We start from the raw sequence: 12,201 nt of genomic DNA on the forward strand, positions 1-12,201 counted from the left end.
CACTATAAAATTATACAAATATAAAATTAAATAATTAGTAAATTTGAAATATTTTAAAAATATGGAATATATTTTTTTGCTATTAAACCATTTTAAAAAGTGAAGTAAATTTTGTATATGACAGAATTTTTGCTCCAAACAATGATTCTTTTAATTAGGAATGATATTTGAATGATTAATTATGAATGATAAAAAAAGCACTTTGCTGTATTTACTATATTATTTTCTAAAAGTAATCAAATGAGACAAATTGAAGAGGAATTTTATGCAGGGGCTAGATTTCCTGGAGTGATAGGGGCGATTGACAGCTACCACATCCAAATCAGTGCTCCTACACAAGATACTCATAGTTACGTTAATTGGAAGGGTTACCATTCTATTTTACTACAGGGTATTTGTGATAGCAGATTAAAGTTTATTGATGTTTTTATTGGCTTATGTGGAAGCGCCTATGATGCAAGAATTTGGGAATTAAGTGAAATAAAAACATTAGCCGAGGCAAATGATAATAGGTATTTCAATAGTTTTTACCATCTCCTAGCAGATAGTGCATACCCATTGTCTAATAGAATGTTAACACCTTACCGGGATAATGGTCACCTTAATCAGATGCAAATAAATTATAATCGGAAACATACTTACATACGTGTAATAATAGAACGCACTTTCGGAATTTTAACTGGACGGTTTAGAAAATTGAAATATATTTATATGTACGCTACTGAATTGATTCCGCTTATTGTTTTAGCCTGCTGTATATTACATAATATCTGTATCGATTTTGAAGGTAATCCAATAGACATAGATGGTATAGATTTAGAAGAAATTAATAATGAAGCTAATAATATAGACTTGGATGGTAACATTAAGAGAGACATTATTGCGCATTTATTGTTGTAATTTTTATTAAATATTTATTAATAAAATATGTGATTTAAGTCTATTGCGTTTTTAAAGCGTATTATGAACGGAAACATTGATAAATATATTCCTCATATTTAAAGAAATAACATGTTCTGAAATTTAATTCTGTGAAATACTACCTATTTCTTTTATGTTAACATTACATAAAAATTCATATATATAATAAAACAATTTCTTTTTACTTTTGTATATCTACTTTATATATCATAAAATATTGATATAATTTAGCTATAATAGTATTTTTATGAAAAATATGATGTCAAGCTTTAATTCCTACTAACTATAACTATTTTATATTCTACAAAGCATAATCAAATAAGAAATGATTATAATCACATAAAACCTTCTTTATTAGTATTAGGAACATACATTTTATTTCCATTAGAAAGAAAATGAAATAAATGCAAAGTAAATGAAATATATTAAATTAAATAGTGTACAATACTTGAATTTTAAATTAGACATTTGTGGTCAATGTCATTAGTAATAAACTTAATAATAAACTTAAAAATTAATGCCTTCAGTCTTAACAAAAAAGTTTTTGACAAAGCATCGTTTATGACAAAGCTTTTTCTATGTTCTATTATATATTTATTGCACACAACCTATAAAATTGTATTTAATATATTTAATATATTCTGCCCAATACGGTTCTGCTCTAGATCTTTTACAAGCTGGTGGCACTTGGAATTGGACAATTGAACTTCTATTATTTGAAGATCTTCTCTCTTCTACTCTAAATTCGTCATTTTCTGCATCATCCATCACTGATGTATTGTCACCTTCAGCAAGTATTTTACGGATACGAAAGCCACTTATACTTGAAGCCAATGAGACAGGTTCCATTTCAGGTCTTGTCTTTAAAATGCTATCGACCATTTCAAAATAAATCCATCGTTGATTAGAGGCACCAGTCCGATTGTTGTTGTCCTTTATTTGGGTATACTTTCTCTTTAAACTTTTCCATTTTGAATAACATTGATACAGTGTTATATTATAGCCAATACTATTAATTGTAGAACAGATTTCTTTCCAAAATACTTTATGAGGTTGTATATTTAACTGTTCTTTATGTTCCTTTACCTCTGACAACAGTAATGTTGTCATTCTTTCTGTCCATTGCATTTTATCACCTAAACAGAAAAATTAATATTATATAAATAAAATATAACATTCATGGAGATTATCAGTAATATTAAGTAAATATGTACCACATGCATTATCATTTAATAAATTATTTTCCATTTTTAATTTGATACTTTTGTAATTCTGCTGAAAAAAATCAGAATAATTAAAGATTGGGTTATGAATAAAATTAAATCTATTATCAAAAAAATAAATATGATTACAAATAATATATCAAATGTTACTTCGGTAATAACGATTTTTAATATCAATAATTGAATTACAAATAAAATAAAACTTAAATAAAATAAATAAATAAACTTAAATTAATAAATAGTCTTCGTATCGTCAATACATACCACAGCTCAATTATTCCGAATTGCTCGTACCGTATGAGACAAGCAGGAGTAGAGCAGGATCAGCCATTGAATATATTTGTTGTAGATGGGAGTATATACTACTCTGTTGAATCCAGATCTCACTCGCTCCACTCTCGTTATCGTAAGCACGGGATACGTACAGGCACGATAGAAATATTAAGAATGGTATTTTTCAACCAATAAGCGTACAGTTCTATTAGAATACACCTAATGTGATACTTAGTTACTTATCCATAATTGTCCATAATAATTTTACTTAGTTACTTATTGTCTAAATAAATATAGGCTGTGTTTCGACATTCACTATCGGTACTGAAAATAAATAGTTTGTGTCACGTATATTATAGATTTTCAGCACTGGCAGTGAATATCGGAACGCAGCTATAGTTGTTCCGTAAAGCCATCACACACAAATGAACATAAGCAGTAAGACATAAGCAGTAAAGAAACTGACCAATCGCAATCAATTATTCTCGTAAGTTTTAAAATGGCGTCCTTAAATTTCGATTGTGATTGGTCAATTTGCTTACTGCTTACGTCTTACTGTTTAAGTTCGTTTGTGTGTGATGGCCTGTAGCTTTGTGCCAAATATTACAATGGATTTACGACAGGGTGTGCAAACTCTAAAGGTCATTCTACAATGAGGTTGTAGTAGTATGCAGTAGGCAAATTGACAAATCACGATCGATTGTTCTCTTTACGATCGAAGAAAAATCGACTGTGATTGGTCAATTTGCCTACTGCATACTACTACAACCTCATTGTAGAATGACCTTCATACCTCGTCTACAATAGAAGTCGTAGAGTCGTAAGTCATAGAAATTGACCAATCATAGTCCGGTAAGAGAAAAATAATCGACCGCGATTGGTCAATTTGTACGACTTACGACTCTATCACTTCTATTGTAGACGAGGTATTATGGAGCGAAAATGATTAGCGTTAGCAGCGCTCAGTCTTTTGTTTGCCTCCGTGGCGGTTGGATGTGGTTCCTGTAACTACGCATATTTTTTTATCGTTGGGACTGCGTACGCGTTGTCCCTGTTTTCTTTTACATCTGCTGGAAAATAGCCTTACAGAATTTAATCTATCTACACCGTGAGAGTGGCGTTGGAGCAGTACCCTATTTTGCTCAGAGCCATTTATTGAATTGAATTGAATTGAAGTTAGCAGCGCTCTCTGAGATGCAGGGGGTACAAACTCCTCTCTTAGAAACCGAGGGTCTTTGGAGCGCCACCATGATACGTACCGGAACTGGTGGAACTAAAATGGGTCACGTGATACAGAGTGGGGATACGCGCTACATTTAAATCCAGTACATATATATATAAATATAAGGCCTATTCTTTTTCGCTGCACTGCTGCACTGATGCAATAAGTTAGAGTGAAACAAATATATATTTCTCATTCTAACTTATTGCATCAGTGCAGCAGTGCAGCGAAAAAGAACAGGCCTTACATATAAATATATATATATATTAAGCGTGTATGACCCATATAGCACAAATCTTAAAAGGATGTTTTAAGAACGTTCTAAGGACATTTATACATCCTAAGAACGTTCTAAGAACATTCTCTGAAGATTCGATGCTATCTGGAAAGTAATTTTGTATTTTTTTGGTAAAATTAAACAATACTTGTATGTTGTTATAATTTCATGAAGCAATGTATGCGAGAGATGGTAGATGATATTGTGTTGTTCAAAAAGTCATTGCAGTTTTTTCAGTGATTTTCAAAACTTAATTTTATACAAAGAATTAACATGAATCAATGATGTTAATGAACGCAAGCACTTTGTGAGGAACCCAATAGTTCAATATATCACATACATTATTTCATGAAATTATAATGACATAAACATACAGTTATTCCATTATACCTGAAAACTAAGAAATTAATTATTATTCAACTCAATATATATATATTTTTTTGTGATATGTATATGTGTGTATAATAGGGTTCGCAAATTTTATTGAAATAAGCAGTATACAATTTTCGTTTTATAAACATATTATACATATATATTTTTTTAGTTACAATGGTATATATATCAGGTGTAGTAAAAAGAAATCCATTATTTTTGCATGAAATTGAAGGCTTTAATTACCATAGTTAAAATGATCCAATTTAGGTCAAATATGCGTCGTTTTGTTCGATAACTTGTTGCCATTTTGAAGGTAATTTCATTATGCCCCTCTCATAGAAGCCCTCGTCCCTATTGGCAAAAAATTGAGACAGTCGATTTTCACAAGCCTCTCTTGAAGCGAATTTTTCACCAGCAAAATTGCTCGCCATGGACAGGAATAGATGGTAATCACTTGGTGCCAGGTCCGGACTATAAGGTGGATGCATAAGAACCTCCCAACCAAGCTCCCGGAGCTTCTGGCGAGTCACTATCGATGTGTGTGGCCTGGCGTTGTCCTGATGGAACACAATTCCTCTCCTATTGGCCAAAGCTGGCCGCTTCTGGGCGATTGCTTCCTTCAGACGGTCCAATTGTTGACAGTACAGTTCCGAGTTGAGAGTTTTGCCGTAGGGGAGCAGCTCATAGTAGATAATTCCCTGCCAATCCCACCAAACACACAGCAAAACCTTCCTGGCCGTCAATCCTGGCTTGGCCACCGTTTCCGCCGGCTCACCGCGATTCGACCACGACCGTTTTCGCTTGACGTTGTCGTAAGTGATCCACTTTTCATCACCAGTGACCAACCGCTTCAGAAATGGGTCGATTTTGTTGTGATTCAGCAGCGATTCGCAGATGGAAATTCGGTCCATGAGGTTTTTTTTCGTTAACTCGTGTGGCACCCATACATCGAGCTTCTGTTTGTATCCAGCCTTATTCAAATGGTTCCAAACGGTTTTTTGTGCAATCTTTAGCTCTTGGGCAATCGAAACAGTGCTTACATGACGGTCGGACTCGACAATGTCCATGATTTTATCGATATTGTCGACAATTGGCCTTCCAGTGCGTGGTGCATCTTTGACATCGAAATTACCGGAACGGAATCGACGAAACTAAAATTGCGCGTGATTGGCTGTTACAGTATCAGGACCATAAACACTATTCACATTTTCAGCCGCCTGGCTTGCGTTTTCGCCTTTATCGAAGAAAAACTGTAAAATATAGCGTATTTTCTCTTTGCTAGTGTCCATTTTTGATGTGCGCTCAAACAAAACTGAGTCAACTAATCACAAAACTGTCAAAAAAATTGTTTTACTACGAAATCTCATCTTTCTAACGCCATCTAGTGGAACCCGATCGGACTTATACAACGCGAGATACAGATAACTAAAGCCATCTATTGGAAAAATAATAGATTTCTTTTTACTACACCTGATATATATATGTAGTTTAATGAAATTATTTACAGTTCAATGAAAAATAATTACAATGAATTGTATGCATCAAATTTTTTCCGTCCCGCTTGCAGACTACGGACTGTCAGGTACTTTTCTGCCATATATCTGGTGTGGTTAAAAAAATTTGATGCACTAGCAACCTGCATCATATATGTGCATCACTGCACATAAGCATTCATACACTCACTATTAACATCGATCTACAATAAGATATGTCTAAAAGCGTATAAAAGAGAGACGTCTTGCTTTTATTATGTCTCTTAACATAAGTCAAATGTGTTTAAAACATTTGTGCTATCTGAGACCTTAGGAAAGATCAACGAACAACGTGAAATAATTTAAACCGATTTACATATTTACATATAAATATTTACTTACAGAAATAGAAATATTTTATCTCCACACGCTCTCTCTCCTTACTTGGCTCTTCTTCCTGTAAATAACCTGTAAATAATCTGAAAATAACCTGTAAATAACCTGAAAATAACCTGAAAATAAACACCTCTCACTAAATTAATAATCACTTGCTATCACTTGCTATCGCACAAAACACACAAAATTCCTACTACTCCAGAAAACTGGTAAACAGTAAGTGTCCAATATGGCATCCGACGAGCGGTAGTGGGGAATCGACTGTGCTGCCCTCGGCCTATGTACCGAAAGAATAAGCGAACTAATCACTTCCGTCACCCCTAAAATACGAGGAGTTTGTACGCCCTGCTGAGATGGGAGGTAACGCTACAGTTTCCCGAAAAATGGCGGAGACAAAGTTGGTATTAACGAAAACTTCTAGACGACATAGTTTTAATTTCTAAAGGTTAGTAATATTGTTTAAGTGGTAAGCTATTAATTTGCGCAAACTTTTTGACAGATGTACACACGTTGTCACAAATATCATGTATCATCAAATTATAAGTGTAAAATACTTCATAATATTAAATAAAAATGACATAAGTGAAAACATAAAGTGCGTATAACAAAATAAATGAGACGAGTGAGAACATAAAGTTAATAAGGTAAAAAACATAATAATAAATAAATAAATAAATATATATATATTATATATAATATGAGCGTGTGAGTGTGCGTGTGAGTGTGAATGTGCGTGTGCGTGTGCGTGCGTGCGTGCGTGTTTGTGTACATGCATATATATATGTATATGTGTAACTAGATAAGTAATTATTAAATGTAAATAAAGAATTTAAGTTTTTCAGTGTTTTGGCATGCTTCAGTAAATTATCGGTCATGGTTGTGACTTACAAGGGACATTCGGCAACGCGGAAATTCAAAAAAATCTGAAACTCTGCATAATTGTAGAGCAGATATACCTAATAACAAAACAATTTTTCGTTGGTGCCCAAAAACGGTTTTAAGGGTGGAAACAACCCCTTGAACAAAGTTGATTTTTGTCTTTCTAAGCGAATATTATCGAAACTATTAAAGATATGAAAAAATGTTTTAGACAAAAGTTTTATGGTTTTAAAAGTACTTTATTATGCTATATTTAGATTTTTTAAAAATGTAAAATTGTGTATAAAATACCCCCCCTCCTTCTCTTTTTTCAAATTGTTAAAATCAATTGTCCAACCAAAATAAAGCTTATTTTATGACAAATTCAACCATATATAATAACATTATGTTTGGAAAAGGCAATATTGAAAAAAAAATTAAACATGCTCTTATATGTATGCTACGCGTACCAAACTTAAGGATTCGCTACTTGACGATGGCATTTCTTTCTTCCTCAAATCTTCCTCATAATTGCAAACTGTAAAAGATAAGGAAGGAAGAAAATAGAAAATCTAAAAAAATAATAAAGTTGATGTTAAAAAGTAAGTTGAAGAAGAACAGCATGATAAGGAGGACGCAGAGAGAGTGTATATAACCCTAATATAGATAATCTTTTAAATTCAATTGTAAAGAACAAATAAGGAAATGAATGATATGAAGAAAAAAGGAGAACACACACGGATTTAATAATGAAAATTATAATTTATAAATTTATTCAGTGTACATTTATGTGTATGTGTTTTGCTTCATTCAGTATATAGGTTTTATTAATTAAGTAGTCGATATAGATATTCGAGTGAAAGATATCTTATATTTTGGTATGGATTATAATATATACAAATTTTACAGGAATTGAGGACAGTAAAATATTATTTATTCTATATAATTATTACAATAATGATATTGCTCAAAGAAATGTTCAAAACAAAAATATTGCTTGCACCATGCACAACGTATAAAAGCCATTTTACCACAAATGCTACATTTTGGTATACGTTTTTCTTCTTTAAAATAACAATAATCGATTGGATTATGAAATTTTTCAGGCCGTGTTGATAAATAACCACTTTTATACCAGCTATATCTAAATAAATTTCGAAATCTTGGAGAAGACAGTTGATTGTGTGTTAAAGATTGCAATTTTATTATGTTATTACGTAAATGTAAATTTATGTCATAATTATTTATAATAACACTATCAGAAAAGCTTCGAACAAAATTTTTCCAGATTCTGAAACCAAAAACATCTAATGGCTGTATAAAAGCAGTTATTTTTTTTGGTATTGTTAGAATATTTACATGTTTGTCTTTTGGTACAAGTTCTTCCAATTGGTTCGGGCAATGTCCATGAATCAAGCAGTAGTATATTTTTCTCTCCAGTGTTTGGTAGATACACTTCTTGGAACCAATTTTTGAAATGTTCAGTTGTCAATTTCCCTGATTTTGAAGCCGCAATGTAAATATTCACTGGTCTAAAAAGAGTTTGTTCTACTTGTGGTCCAAAAACACCAGTAGATTCTTTTAATACTATATACAAAGGCGAAAGGAGATGTCCATCCGCAGATATAATAGGCATAATGGTGTAGCTATGAGTCATAGCAGATAAAGATTGGATAGTAGCTCCAACTGTCTTCACTCCTACATTAGCTAATGTTCTACCTGCATGTATTTCTAAATTAAAGCCACTTTCGTCCGCATTATAAGTTGATTCAGCACCGATTACATTAATATGTGGCTTTACTGTATTTACAAATTCCTCAGCGTTTTGACGTATAGTTAGATCAGTTAAATGAGAAGACCGCGTTTTAAATGCAGTTATTTTACGTGATGTAATACGATGTGCCTTTTTAAAATTCCATATCCACCAATTTCCTGCTTTAAATGAAGAAAAATCCACTTGTTCCTTTGCTTCTAATGCCCATTTTCGCAGATTTATATCATGAATAATAAGTCCTCTATTAACAGCTTCTTGGAATTTTATAAGAACATATTCAGCAATAACTACAAGTTTGTCTGTATTTGAACCCCCACGCATTACATGTTCTTGCCATCTGTGCAATTGTTGAATAGATTTTACCTAGAAGAAAACAAATCTCAATATTAAACAATTCGAATTCAAAAATAAAAGAAGTTATATACGAATTAAATGTTCACGAAACATCAAATTGTAAAACTTAAAATAAAAAACAACGCGACTCTAATTATATAATTTACAGCTTTGGTCATAAGTATAAAGCATCTCTAACTCATTGTATTTTCCTAGAAATCAATGCATATACTCATAGTAAATATATAATCTCTTTACAATAAATATTATATTAATATTTTATAATATAATGTGTATATTATATTTATGTATATTATATTTATATTATAATTTATATTATATTAATATTATATTATATTACAATAAATATTGTAAAATAAATATTATTTTCCACATATTCTTATATTATATTTTTTTATTATATTATTTTTCCATATACTCGTATACTATATTATGTTCTCCATATATTCATATAGTATGTTTTTGTTACACAATTTAAATAAATTTTTTGGGATGCTTTATACTTATAGTCAAAGCTGTATGTACAATGACCGACAATGATGCGTTCCGCGAGAGGGGAAATAGAGTTCTCTCTGTCGCGGAACGAATCACTGCCGGTCACTGTACACCGTAAAAGCCTCAAGTATTTTACTATATATTATTCTTCTTATTTTTTAATTAAACTTTACTTTTCTAAAACGATGTTGTACAGAAGTAAGAGATAAATGTCCTTTCTTTCCACTCTTCCAAAATTCGATTGCCTTTTTCTTATAATTTAAGTTTACATTTCCACCTTCATCATCCACAGTGCAAACTTCATTTCCATAATTATCTTCTTCAGCATCAATATCGTACACATCTACAAATTGTACGTCATGCGGTTCTGATGGATCGTCAAAATCAAGTCCCCACTCATGTTCGATCGTAATATCGTGATGTATAGCACTCTTTATTAAATCAGTAATTGTATCATGGAGTTCCACCTCTTGATGATTAACAGGAGTTATTGCAATATTTGTGAAATGAAATGTCGCAATTAACAAATTAATAACATTAGCTGGATTTATTACTGACATTATGATACAAATCTTAAGGATATTTTAATTAAACATTTCTCACAGCAATAATAATATACGTACTGCTTCAATAACTGCTTCAATAACACTGAAATGTATTCCAAAATGGACAGCTTTTATATGCAAATGAATGAAGATAACATATGTCAATATAATGAACCTTGATTGCACTGTACTTGATAAAGAGTGCTATTTTGGTCGCACAGTCATAAAACTTGTGACAAGTGTTTTGCATGTTGCCATGATGTACACACACGTGCGCACGTACAAAAACACACATACACACACACACATATTTATTTATATTTACGCGTGTCGTTTAAATTAATGAAAAAGGTAGCCGCAATGTTGGCAAAATAAACGTCTATTACGTGAAATTTTATAATTTATAACATTTTTAAATATTAGTGACTGTATCCTTATCATGCTATTTTTCTCCTACTTACTTCTTAACATCAACTTTATTGCTTTTTTAGATTTTCTATTTTCTTCCTTCCTTATCTTTTACAGTTTGCAATTATGAGGAAGATTTGAGGAAGAAAGAAATGCCATCGTCAAGTAGCGAATCCTTAAGTTTGGTACGCGTAGCATACATATAAGAGCATGTTTAATTTTTTTTCAATATTGCCTTTTCCAAACATAATGTTATTATATATGGTTGAATTTGTCATAAAATAAGCTTTATTTTGGTTGGACAATTGATTTTAACAATTTGAAAAAAGAGAATGAGGGGGGGTATTTTATACACAATTTTACATTTTTAAAAAATCTAAATATAGCATAATAAAGTACTTTTAAAACCATAAAACTTTTGTCTAAAACATTTTTTCATATCTTTAATAGTTTCGATAATATTCGCTTAGAAAGACAAAAATCAACTTTGTTCAAGGGGTTGTTTCCACCCTTAAAACCGTTTTTGGGCACCAACGAAAAATTGTTTTGTTATTAGGTATATCTGCTCTACAATTATGCAGAGTTTCAGATTTTTTTGAATTTCCGCGTTGCCGAATGTCCCTTGTTAGTTCTTCGCATTGGCATAAATTTTCCACTATTGTAATAAAGAAATACATATCAAATAAGTAATTAATATTCACATAAAATAAAAGATTAAGTATCTATGTATAGTCAGTAATGATAGATGTTGAACCGATTCTTTGTTTCGATTAATTTTTTGTTTCAGCTTCCCAGCTATCCAAGTGCTTGCAGAATATTATTAGTTGGAGGCCACTTTTCTGTGAAGTAAGATTACCAAAGTCTGAGGTTACTGTGTCCTTGAATGCGTCCCAGAAAGCAAAAGTTGAATCACATCCTAACATCAAATATCAGAGTAAGATGTGTTACTAGCAGTATGATGACAGATTAATGCATCAAACTAATAATAGGTTCGTAACATTGATGTTTATTGTCAATGCTTTTGACAGCTGTACTTGAAATTTTTTTATCACTTTATCATGTAGCGTATTGACTGATATATTCTTCTTATCTTTTAGGAAACAGGATGTTTTGCCTATGTTTGCCTCTGCAAGTAAGGTTGTTGTGATTTACGGTCAAGAATGATGAACTTTTTCCCAAAAATTGAGGATTGGTCCTTAAAGAAGACAACTACAGTAAAATGAAAAATAAAAATTATATAAATGGAAGATGCAAGAGTCACGAGAAGTCAAGGATCGCAAAGAAAATAGAAAGTAAGAACATGTTATATTATGCGTTTGTTTCGCCTTTCCTATTAATTTTGATAATTCGTACAAAATTAATAGTAAATCTACATCTTTGCTTTTATCAATTTTGGCCCAAATGTCTTTTAATATTACTTCTTTTCTTTTTAAGGAGGAATTATAATCGGATCTTGCCCAAAATGTTGGATTCCTCATCATGTTATGAATGTTTCTCTGGTGTTGTGTTAATTTTTCTGTAATAGATAATATTAAATTATAAGAATGCTAAAAATATTCTAGCAATAAATGCAATAGAGTGCTTAATAATATATCTAAAAATGTTATG

At 31.5% G+C, this 12,201-nt stretch overlaps 2 protein-coding genes and 1 long non-coding RNA gene across 5 annotated transcripts; 2 read left to right on the forward strand and 1 right to left on the reverse strand.

Moving 5' to 3' along the window:
- The first annotated feature begins 240 nt into the window (after positions 1-240).
- Positions 241-919, forward strand: LOC112590164 (putative nuclease HARBI1). Its single transcript, XM_025305961.1, has one exon. It carries the CDS (start codon positions 241-243, stop codon positions 898-900), a length of 660 nt encoding a protein of 219 aa, XP_025161746.1. The 3' UTR covers positions 901-919.
- Positions 920-1,331: 412 nt separating this feature from the next.
- LOC105186609 (trihelix transcription factor GT-2) lies at positions 1,332-2,566 on the reverse strand. Of its 2 annotated transcripts, XM_025305953.1 has the most exons (3): positions 2,409-2,566; positions 2,136-2,193; positions 1,332-2,057 (listed from the first exon to the last, which is right to left on the reverse strand). In XM_025305953.1, the coding sequence occupies exons 2-3, from the start codon at positions 2,167-2,169 to the stop codon at positions 1,516-1,518; spliced, it is 576 nt and encodes a 191-aa protein (XP_025161738.1). In that variant the 5' UTR covers positions 2,170-2,193; positions 2,409-2,566; the 3' UTR covers positions 1,332-1,515. The 2 variants fall into 2 exon arrangements, with proteins under 2 accessions (XP_025161738.1, XP_025161739.1); XM_025305954.1 differs by lacking the exon at positions 2,136-2,193 and having other exon boundaries at positions 1,335-2,057; positions 2,409-2,561.
- A 778-nt stretch (positions 2,567-3,344) lies between these two features.
- LOC112590163 (uncharacterized) lies at positions 3,345-12,178 on the forward strand. Of its 2 annotated transcripts, XR_003114043.1 has the most exons (6): positions 3,345-3,742; positions 6,362-6,556; positions 6,659-6,803; positions 11,381-11,582; positions 11,691-11,885; positions 12,028-12,178. It is a non-coding gene; the product is annotated as an uncharacterized LOC112590163 (long non-coding RNA). The 2 variants fall into 2 exon arrangements; XR_003114042.1 differs by lacking the exon at positions 3,345-3,742 and having other exon boundaries at positions 5,798-6,556.
- Positions 12,179-12,201: the final 23 nt, after the last annotated feature.

Source organism: Harpegnathos saltator, unplaced genomic scaffold (genome assembly GCF_003227715.2).
Source record: "Harpegnathos saltator strain DR-91 unplaced genomic scaffold, Hsal_v8.6 scaffold74, whole genome shotgun sequence".
NCBI classification, from domain to species: Eukaryota; Metazoa; Arthropoda; class Insecta; order Hymenoptera; family Formicidae; genus Harpegnathos; species Harpegnathos saltator.